At 43.0% G+C, this 11,605-nt stretch overlaps 1 protein-coding gene across 4 annotated transcripts in view; it reads right to left on the reverse strand.

Annotated features, from left to right (window-relative positions):
• CCDC149 (coiled-coil domain containing 149) overlaps positions 1–8,524 on the reverse strand; it is a 55,144-nt gene extending 46,620 nt beyond the window's left edge. For 3 of the 4 annotated variants that reach the window (XM_074587726.1, XM_074587725.1, XM_074587724.1), the window contains exon 1: positions 8,384–8,511. In XM_074587726.1, coding sequence (XP_074443827.1) covers positions 8,384–8,431 — 48 coding nt within the window. In that variant the 5' untranslated portion in view covers positions 8,432–8,511. Of the gene's footprint in view, positions 1–8,383 lie in introns of all 4 variants that reach the window. The other variant, XM_074587727.1, reaches the window with a different exon arrangement.
• Between the last annotated feature and the right edge of the window lie 3,081 nt (positions 8,525–11,605).

Consider the following 11,605-nt stretch of genomic DNA (forward strand, 5'->3'; position numbering starts at 1 on the left):
AGTTTCAAGCAACTTTTTTCACTTAATGTGATGTTCAATCAGCAGATTCTTCTTACCCATTACTTGACACTGCTCATGCTAAAGCATATATTTCTATTTGTGATGTTACTCACATAAGACGTGGCACTAAATACTTTCTGAATGTGCTCTGCAAGAGACCAAATATCACAGCAGTCATGAAAACAATTTATAGTTTCATTATATACTCTGACAAGAATACTTTGTCATTATGGGCTCTTGCACAAAGCAAGAGCATCAGCATTTCCATACTGTTCAAGTCAGTGCTGTTCTTTGGGACACTCGTATGTACTACTTGCTTGGAACTGACTTTGTTAACCTCAATTTCAAGTCAATGAGAAAGGGAAAAGTGAGTTTGGTATATTAGTACAGCCAACATTTTACAAAAATGGTAAACACTTAGTTGCAAAAAAGCCGGAAGGGAATGAGAAAACCAATTCCAAGAAGGATCTGAACTCTCAAAAAGGACACTTCCACCTTGGATTAATTTTATTTCTGGCAATACTGAAGTTGAAATCCTGCCATAAATTTTCTGGATTATGATGCCTTGGCATCAACAAAGGCAACTGTACCTATGTACTTATGTCCTTACTGATACCTTACACAAATGTCAAGTCCCCTGATAAAGGACTGAAAGGTATTAGAAGCTAAACTTTAATATTGTCAGCAAGTGATTGTAGTGACATGGTAAATTGCTTCGAACTTGAAAAAATAATTCCTTTCCTTACAGGGAAAGATTTGCCTCTGACAATCTCCAATCTCTCTTCTTCTTTTCCCGGTTTCGTCTCATGTCTTAGTCAATTCTAAAATATGCTTCACTAAATTGTTTTTGAATGCTAACAACCTGATACAATAATTGCAAGTAAAAATGAGTAAAAGCAAACCTCACAATCACTTTAAAAAAACCAACAGCCCAAAACCCCTGAACCGAGTAGCCTGTCCTGCTCCTTTAACCACCAGGAAGAATGAAGCTGGCCCATCCAGACACCACCTACGTGGTGCAGAACAGCCTATACAATGTACACAGTGGGAGGGGAGCAAAGCCAAACATCTGCCTTAGGACACCCACACCACCAGCAGGTGCCTCCCAGACTTGCCACAAGTGCTGGTGTACGGAACAGTGTACGAGAGAGTCGGAAGCTAACTGGAGCATGTGGATATGGCTATAAAAAAAATTATACTTATCAGGCAGGAAATGCAGACCGAATGCCAAACAAATCTTGCTTCTGCCATGAGTCACAGCTCTCCACAAAGGACACACTCAAAGCACAAAAGAAGGCTTTACCTTTCACAGCAGCATTGGTGGGGGCAAGGGAATTGTCCGTTATCTGTTAGGTTGAGGATAATGAACCATAAACAGATTGTGGGGACAGTTGTGTTCAGGGTCTAAGTGAAAAGGAATAATGACCTCATCCTTGTTTAAAGTATATTTATACTTGATGACTGATATACTGATGATCTGCCATACAGAAGGAAGGGGCTTGGCATCTCTCATCAATGTACTGTTTGGATTTTACTGTAAAAGTGACCACCTAGAAGACTTTTTGAAGCCATTTTTTACCTTTTGCATATATTGACTTTCCCAAATAAATGGGATAAAAATAGTAATAACGTATAGTAATTTGTTTCCATGGGCTTATGGTACAAGAAACAATAAAGCCAGAGCATTTCTGTGGAATTTGATTATTTGACAGAGCTGTGTTTCAAATTCCCATTACCAAGGAAAAACAAATTATACAAAGACAGACCTCAAAGAGGTTATTCAATATATGTGACTCTGAATGTTAAAAAAAATAATGGCCATAAACTGACCTAACAACTGTACACCAGAAATGAATTCTACTCAGGGAAACAACTGAGTCCCACCCATTTTCCCATATATAGACAAATAAGTGCAGCAAAATTGGTATGCTGTCAAAAGGAACATAGGAGTTTAACAGTCTTTTTGGAGCAATGCAAGCAGTAAGAAAAATTTTCTCATATAGTTTGAGCAAAAGCATTCAATAGATGCTTCTGGCATTGATACAGAGATTTCTTCCTCTGCAATTGAAGGAAAAAGCCTATGTCTCACATACTATTAGTGAGACAAACAAGTGAATTCTGTTATGCACTACAGTTACTATGAAATATTCTTATTATCTTTTGTTTCTTTTTAATTGATGTTCCAAAAGAATCTTAAGTTTAAAAAACAAAGTTAACCAAGAACCAGCTGCTACACTTTCAATCTAAAAGCTACAGAGTACAACTTTTCATATCTGTCTAGTGACTTTTATCTACCAATTTACTGTTATCTGCAATAAAGCAAATTATAATTGCTACAAGGAAGATCATAATAATTAAAGGAATATATATGACATCCTACATTACTGCCTGAACTGCTTTACAGCCAGATAACTACTTTAGTGAAATTGAGTAAAAAGAGACTGACATTACAGGAGAGTGTAACTGCTCCAAGGTGACCCTCTACATCAAACACTTTGTATTTGTCCATTGCTATTTTTAGTGACAAATCTGGATAGATCTCATTAACGACGCCGTAGACATGGTCTAATAATCTGATGAAGCTGGGACACTGTCAAGGTTTTAGACTTTCTTTTTTTAAACCAACAAACACACCAAATTCCTATCACAAAATAATTTATTTTAAATTTGTACAAATTACTGGCCTATACTTGGGTATTTTATGGCAATTAGTGCCAAGAGGAAAATACCTAATTTTCTGAGGGTAAAAGTAGAGATACTATCTCCAAACTGTGCTTTGGAATCACTGTGGATCACATCCTGTGTTCTCTCAACATTCCAGGACCCAGCATTCTCTCAAATGCTGATGGGCCACCACATTGTACGAGGGCCTGGAAGCCCTATTGTCCACCATGCTCTCAGAGAAACCACGAATCCTACTCACCGCCTTTTGGAGAGATCCAGCTGCTATTGAACTGTCTGGAGTTTTATCAAATTTCTCCTCACAGTACTCTTGAAGGCAATTTTGTTGTGCCAATGACAAACTGAAGAGTCACAAAATGCATTGTACCATCACTATTTGGGGTGCTCGTTGACTGTGTTTCAGTGATGTTGCTGCCCTTGACTTCAGATTAAACTGTTCAACTTACCTGAAAGAGTCAAGCTCTCAAAAGCCCGAGAAATACACAATTACTGGCCATTTGCCTGCCATCTCATCTCATGTCCTCATCTCTGATAAAACCCGAGACAATGCAGTGTCCTTGGTTTTATCCCGCAATACCAGTTCTGCTTTTCCTGCTGCCCAGCACTTGCTTCACCAGCTACCTCCTGACTGCTGAAACACACATCAGGCTGGTATCATTCACTGATGATCTAAGCGATATAAGCAGCTCCCCAGAACACCATGTCTTGTCTTGATGATAATATTACACCACATCATCTTCACTGGTCACTTAAGAATTACCATCATTTGATTTGATTAGTCAAAATAACACTATTTTGCAAGGCAGCCCAGCCCTTAAAAGTTTTGTATGCATTGAATTATGTGATCAATTTCTCTGTGTTTGCCCTTTACCATTGCTGTATGTACCTTAGTCCAACCCGGAACATGGAAACATGAGAAGAAAACACTTGTTTGGTTGCCTGAAAAGCCCAGCATGCAGGTCTCCGTAGCACCTCTCCCATAGGTCCCGAGAACTTTGGAGAGCAGTTAAGTCACAATGCCAACTCCTTTAGCATTTCCACTTCCTTTTCCAAATGACAAAGCCATTACGATGCCAACCCAATCACCTAGGGACCTCAGAGCACCCGCTCCACTTTGTTCTTCCCTACAGCCACTGGCATTTGCCCACATTTAGAAAAGCTCTGAAATTAGTGGCTTCAAAGCCTGTCAGGTCCCCTCATGTAGGTTTGGTGAATTACGTTTCATATCCTGTTTGAAAAGGCAACATAACAGAAAGTTAGAGAGATTATTATAAACATGAAAATCTCACTAATTTTCCTTCCTCTTCTCTCTTGTCCACGTAAAAAAAAGATTGTGCAACTAATGGGAAGGGTATGCTCTGCCAACTACAAGCAGGTTACGTTTCTCACTCTTATTCAGAATTCATGTCTGGAACATTTAGCTATTTCAACTAGAACTACCGCTCAATAGTCACACGTTCGATAAATAATTCCCCAAAACTCTTTCTCCAAGTGTTAGGTTGGCAGTTCCTAGGCAAGGGAGCTCAAGAGCACAAGCATATCACTTCCTTCTGTATTGCCGACGACCATACACAGTTAATAATCAAGAAATAGCCTCTTGAGAATGACAAATTAAATGGAGACTAAATTTCTTCAAACTAATTTTAGGAGGCTCAGTCACATATGAGTAGCTGTAAATAGCACAGAGTAAATGTTCTAATGTGTGGGAGGTGACAAGGAAAAGAGAAGCGTTTTGACATTGTATTTAATAAGTTGGCAAATCCGAGGGAGAAGCTAGCAGAAAGGACAGAGGACAACCACTCTAGTCTTATGGGTTTCCTAGGAAACCTTTCTTGCTTCCATTGGAAAACACCATCAAAAGTACACGTTCTCCAAGCAGTATTAAATTAGGACTGGTGCCAACTCTCAATGAAGTGAATGGAAGCACACTCGCTGACTGCAGCAGAAAGGAGGCTGAACTTGTAGAAGTCAGCTCTCTAAAGCAAGGACAGAGGTGGTACTGCAGATTACATAAAAGTGTTCTTTCCCTACCACACATGATGTCCAGTACTGTTCAACTCATCCCACCGCCCCAAAATCATGCTACCACCTACTACTTTCTCCATCCCTGATTCTGTCATCCGTCCTCAGATCAAATGATTCCAAGACAGATTACACAGGATTCAGGCAAAAAGTGAAATCACACCCTTCTCCACAGAAGAACATGGTTGGAAGCTTCTACAGCCTTTCAAAAAGCAGCCCCCAACTACCCTTGAACAAAGTTCATATATTGTGGTTTTAATTTGTATTCATGAGATTTAGTTATTTTTCATCTCCCTTATCAAGACAGGAAAACTGAGCCACTAACTCAGCTGACTCACATGAGTTTGTGTAAGTCAACAGCGTAGCATACCCATAAACACTGTCGTCAGGCTGAGAAATAAGTACAGACATTTAAAAACACTTAGAATCAAACAAACAAAACTCTGCAACCAAGACCCTGGTGGTGAAAATGATTTTCAAGAATTCTATTCTCTTGAGTGAAGAGTACTGTATAACCACCTTTCTGTGATTGCTTTCTAGCAGGGCACGCTGCAAAGCAACTAATAACTGTCACACTTTCCTCTTTACATCCTCTTGCAGGTGGGAAACGTATTTTGTTTACAGCAAGGATTTTTCTTTTTTTTTTTTAATAAAAGACATTCAAAAGCTTGTTCAAAGGAATAGGCCATACTCTTGGGACAGTATTTTGAGATTTATGAAGATCATTTGTTTCTGGAAGACTTAGGCCACCATCTCAGTCCAGCCAGCAAGAAAGTTCATGCTATGGTTCAGTTTCACTTGTGTGAAACAAGCAGTTATTGACCAGGTCTTCATCCTACAGCTTTACACAGGCTTTTAAATACCCTAAACATGGGTCATTCAGTGAGGTAAATGTTAAGACAAAAACCCAGACTCCAAGAAAAAATTCTGTGTTAACCCAACAGAGTACTTTACTTTTTATATATGTATTCATCCATTGTCAATACTTGAACTCAGCTTAAGAACGGGCAAAATTTATGTGGATTCTCACTCCTGAAGCTTGTTCTTTTGTATTCAGTTGGTAAGATTATCAGTGGAAATAATGACTCTTTCTGCTCCTTCAGTGTTTGCTAAGTTGGCTTTGTCCCAGTATTCCTTCCTACGTCATTCTATTTAGAATTAGCTTAAAGAATGTTCAAGGTACACATGGTGCAAAGATTGTTCAGAGTACCAGGTGCGCACTAGGCCCCAAACGCATGTGGCTCTAAAGTGGAAAAATACACAAACATGGAGGCAAAAGAACAAGAAAGAAGTTAGTGATGAGCATAATAAAAGCAGAGAAAGATGTGTGAAAGAGTACAGGGAAAAGGCACTGAAATGGAACACAAGTAAAAAGGGAAAAAAAGAGTAAACACAGAAAGAGACTGGAACACACCTAAAAAAACACAAGCATTCTTTTTATCTAATGAAGAATGAAAAACCAAACTACAAAAAGGTCTGTGTACACAAATGTTTGTGTATGTATATATATAAGGACCAAAAATACATCCTACCAGACTTTTAAAAATATCAGACTTTTAAAAATATTACATTTGCTTTGATGAGTATTTCAATTACTTCTGTCTTTCAAATTTGGAGGACTGAGACTGTGGAAATGAAAAAGAATGTGACCATGGATCTGAGCCCATCAGCTTCTGGTCTTTTATACCAAGATTTTGAACTCCATTCTATATTTTAACTGCCCAGCATCAGCAATGTGAAAGTGTTTGTTTAGAGCTACCATGTCTTTTATTGCCTGTGTTATCTCACATTTTGAAAGCACTTCAAAGTACCTACGAAATGTGTAGGGAACAAAACTTAAATTACCTAGCACTGAAGCTAAGAGGCCTGGAGAAGTTCTGTACCACTAAGGGATACAGGAAACTGGAAAAAATTATTACAAGTTACCTCAGAAGTTAGAGCCACTTTCTCACAGACCCATTAGGATGTTGGAGTTAATGGGTAAATCACACAAAGTTAATCACAATAGCCAAAGGAAGGGGAAGGCAAAAGGGGGAAGTCTATACCCTGACAGCACGTGCTACAGACTTCATACAGAAAAACAGGCTGCAAGCCTGCTCTGGGAACAGAGAGAAAGGAAGGAAAAATGGAATATAAATCACCAGGCTCCTAATAGTTCCTGAAAAAAAATAAAATTATATGTATACCTAAGTATTTGCAAGAATGTAACTTAGCACAGTCATTAAACTTCACTACAATCAAGAAGCCCCTAAACCAGAAATAAGTGTTCTATTTCAGGATTGAGTTTCCAGGTAAAATCATATCAAAAGTAAAAAAGTTCCAAAGCAATTCTAGATAAGTTTTAAAAGCCAAAAATAGGGACATTTCCTTTGAACACACCTCGTGAATTGTTTCTCTCTCTTACCCTTCCCCGCCATGTGACACCACCCCTGCCCCCAAATAAAACTCCATTTGGCAAACGAGATATCAGATGCAACGCTGCACAAGCAGGATGCTCCTGAAAGCATACTTTTCACTTTCTTCTGGATTAGTTTGTGTGCTTGCAAGCACTCTGCGCACAGGTAGACTCCAATTCTGGACTTACTGTACTAGCACCGATCTAGGCCCACACAAACTCCCACTGAAATCACTGGGAGAAGTGACAAGTTCAGGACCTTGAATTCATGCATCTTTTTGACAGGTCAGGGCTTCAAGCCACGCTCACTTAATATAATGGAGGCAAAGCCCTCCTGAAATCAGAGGATTTCACCAGTGTGAATCATACTTTAGGGCAGAAGACTCGGCCAGGTTGATCTAGGCCCATGCCATTTGCACAGAAGTTTTGTTTGCGGGCTGTAAACATAGAAATACTATTTTTATAGTTATGCAAAATTAATGCAACTCAAGAATGCAATGTAAAAATCGTCATTCCAACCTACTTCAAACTTTATGGCTTTGCCTGTTAAACAGCCTTAACTTTGATGATATTCCTTTAAAGAACACTGACCTCAAGTCGTTACAGGAAAATGCATACCTGTAAATGCTGTGGATCTTTTAATGTGGTCGTAGAAGGTAAAATTTTCTGCTCTTGCCTACTGAAAATCCTCCCTCTACCTGTTGAAGCTCATGGTCCCCCTACCCTATTACCAGACTGCACTCAGGACACCGTGGGTGTCAAACCCCTTTCACTCGTGACTGCAGTGAGGAAAGAACACAAAGCCTGTGCCTGAGGAGGGGACCCGCCGGGGCAGGGCTGTCCCCCGCCGCCTGCCCGCCCTCACAGCCGGCAGCGGGGCCAGGGCCCGGGGGCCACGGCCGCGGGCGAGTCCCCGGCCACCGCAAACTAACGGTGGCCACAGGGCGGTTGATGGAGGCCAGAGGCTCGCAGGCACTTGTCCCTGCTATTTAGCGGCCGTGCAGGGGGTCGGCGCCGCACAGCTCAGCCTCGCCAGCCGACACTTCGATGCCCCCCTGCTGCCGCCCCAGCCGCGGAGGTCGGGGCCTCTGTCGGCCCCGGGCCGGGGTCCCCTCCCGCCGGCTGTGCCCCTCGCCCCGGCGCGGCGGCAGCAGGGGACCGCCCCCACCCCCGCCCGTCCCTCTGCCCCGGCGGCCCTGGGAGGGCCGGTGCCCGGCGTCCAGGCCGCGCCGCGGGAGGCTGGGCGCCCCGGCCCGGCGCCTGCCCCCGGCTTCGCCGCCTCACCTCGCTCACCAGCCCCTGCCAGTCGCTCTCGCTGCGGTGGGAGCTCATGGCTCCGGCGGGCCGCGGCGGAGAGCGGCTCCGCCCGCCCCGGCCTTCCGCCGAGGAGCCTGCGGGGAGAGGCGGGGCCTGCGGCCGCCTCTTGCCGCCCGGCGGCGGCCGCCCAGCGGCGTCCTGGGCACGGGCCTGCCGGAGCCGGGCCCGGGGCGGCGGGTCACGGCCCGCGGCCTAGGGCGCCTCTGCCGGGCCCCAGCAGCCTCCACACGGCGAAGTTTGCGGGCAGGGCCGCGGTGGCCGGGCGGGAGGGCGCCTGCCCAGGGCCCTGCAGAGGTGTCTAGGTGTGTTGGCCAGAGAAGGGTCTTCCTCTCCTTATGTGGTCATCCTAAAAAACCCCTGGGGTCTGTCACCACAGCCACTGAACAGCCAGACATACTGCTAGAGCCGTCAGTGAGGGGACGGGCATCAGGGTATTGCATCTGTACTGCAATACAGACTTCTATATAGAATCCCAGAATGGTTTGGGTTGGAAGGGACCTTAAAGATCACCTAGTTCTAACCCAGGGACACCTCCCACTGGACCAGGTTGCGCAAAGCCCCATCCAGCCTGGTGTTGAACGCTTCCAGGGATGGGGCATCCAACTGGGCAACCTGTTCCAGCATCTCACCCTCACCATAAAAATTTTTTGCCTTAAGTCCAGTCTAAATTTACCCTTTTCCAGTTTAAAACTGTTTCTCCTTGTCCCTACAGGCCTTGTAAAAAGTCTCTCCCATCTTTCTTGTAGGCCCCTTTTATATATTGAAAGGCTGCAATAAGGTCTCCCCGGAGTCTTCTCTTCTCCAGGCTGAACAACCCCAACTCTCTCAGCCTGTCCTCACAGGAGAGGCGCTCCAGCCCTCTGGTCATTTTTGTGGCCCTCCTCTGGACACGCTCCAACAGGTCCATGCCTTTCCAGTGCAGAGGGCTCCAGAGCTGGACACAGTACTCCAGGTGGCAGAGTAGAGGGGCAGAATCATCTCCCTCAACCTGCTGGCCGCACTTCTTTTGATGGAGCCCAGGATACGGTTGGCCTTCTGGGCAGCGAGCGTACATTGTCAGCTCATGTCCAATTTTTCATCAACCATAGATATTGTTTATATGTAACAAAACCCCTGTGAATTAGGTACACAATCACATTGTATGTGTAAAGTAAGACACAGCAGGAGGACAAGGAGGTAGAAAACCATCTTCTCAAAACGTGATACTGGAACATTACTAACTTTGGGCACAGATCTCTACTGTCATTCAGTTCACGGAGGTGTAAATAATGCAATGACCCAGGACTTGGTCTGAGTTCTTTTTCTCCCTGCTAGTGCAGACTCCTCTGTCAGCACTGAAACCCAAGCACACTACCCACGTGACACTCCAAACCCTTCCAGATACCTCCATGGCTCAGATGCACCCTCCACAGCCCTGTGGCCACAGCCACTGCATGGTATGTCCCCACGGACCAGGTCTACCTTGAGGCACATCACGTGCAATCTTTGTTATGCTCCTAATGTGGCAAGTGCTCCCAGGACATATGTTTTCCAGGCAAAGTCCAAGTAATTGCATGGAACATTAGGGCAGTTTAAGCCACAATTACTTTTTGTTTTAAATAACACAACAAGCAGTGCAAGACAACATAATAAAATATGCGTGTCTCATTCCTTACCACAATTTCCCCATTGTTAAGATTTGTTTGTGGTTTGGCACCTAGACAGAGTCCTTCTGTTCTCTAGAATGGCTGAGAGATCCTCCTTTGACAACTTCACATCCCTTCGAGCAGATCATGCCTCAGCCTTGCCACTGACAATATTTCTGTTCAAGGTGCTTAATTTATGGCTTATATGGGAAGAAACACAGGGCACATATAAACCGAGCAGGAGCTCTCTTTGAATGTAACATTATCAAGTTTAATAAATACCTGTGGTTATCTCCATATAAAAACGTCCAGGAGAGCAGCTAGCTTTAGCATGGAACTTTAGTTTGATAAATACCGAGTTCATACATTTTACCTGCAAATTATAAATCAAACTTAGACATTTTCTCCAAATTATAGCCTATTTTTCCAAAATTAGCTGTTCCTCAACTCTAGGCATTCTGTAACTTTAGTGCTCTAGAGGGTACATTTGTCTTTCGTCTTTGGTCATATTTTTCTATGGTTTACGTTGTCATGGGTGTGATATATCACAATCCTGCATATCCTCACAGGCTTCTTGGCAAACCATTGCTGAAAACAGCATCTTGTTTGCACGGGCAAATAGCAAATAATGAAAATGAAATGAACAAGAAAACTATATTAGAAACTCTATCATTTTCACAGTATTTTTAATAGTTAAAGCCATATAACTGCTAGTATAGGTGAACCAAACAGAATCTTTTTCCCACTTCTGCTTCTTTCTCTCCTTCATTTTCTTGGTCTTGTAGTACTCCAGACTTAGAATGCTCTTGCAGAAAGAGCTCTGCTTGTAAGAAAGATAACCCCCTAATAGCCCTCATTTTTTCAGGATGTCACTCATTTTAATCCCAAAGCTGCTCGCACGCCCCACAAACATAAGGTTTTAATATTTATTGTTGATAATTATTCAAATGAGAAGTAAATATTCATGAAAGAGAGGTTATTAAAACAAAAAAACTCTCAATGTTTCTAGCTCTTATGATTTTATCAAAAGTCTGATGAGAGCTGGTGTTTTTCAGAAAGCCCAAGCTCTTGGATGAGAATAACCACTTTCTTTTGAAGTAAAAGAAAGATTCAAGGGAATAAATAAAAAATAAGCTGAAATGTGCCTTGAGTACACTTGATAGGATCAGAAAAGAAATAAAAGAATCCAAATATGTATTTTTAAGTAATCACTTTTAGTCCCTGGTATCAAGCCTTTTGGCAGCTTCTTCAGTTTTCCTGATCCTCTCTGCCTCTCTCACCAGTGGTTGCTGTGACACTCCTACGTAACGGTCCTGGCTGGGACCAGGTTACTCTGCCAGCCTCCAGGCAGACATGCATCGAGATACGGCTCCTGCCTTAGCTCAGACAGACAAGAAGGAGGTGATAGAAAAGAAGTACTATCACCCCTCGCTTATAAATAGGAAACCGAAGAGAGAAGTAATTGCCTTGCCCAAGAAAACCGAAGTTTCAAACATAACCACGAAGCAAAACTGCAGGTTTCAGCAGTACTGATCCGCTGTTTTAATTGCAAAACTAACAAGGT

This window comes from Larus michahellis, chromosome 5 (genome assembly GCF_964199755.1).
Source record: "Larus michahellis chromosome 5, bLarMic1.1, whole genome shotgun sequence".
NCBI lineage: Eukaryota > Metazoa > Chordata > Aves > Charadriiformes > Laridae > Larus > Larus michahellis.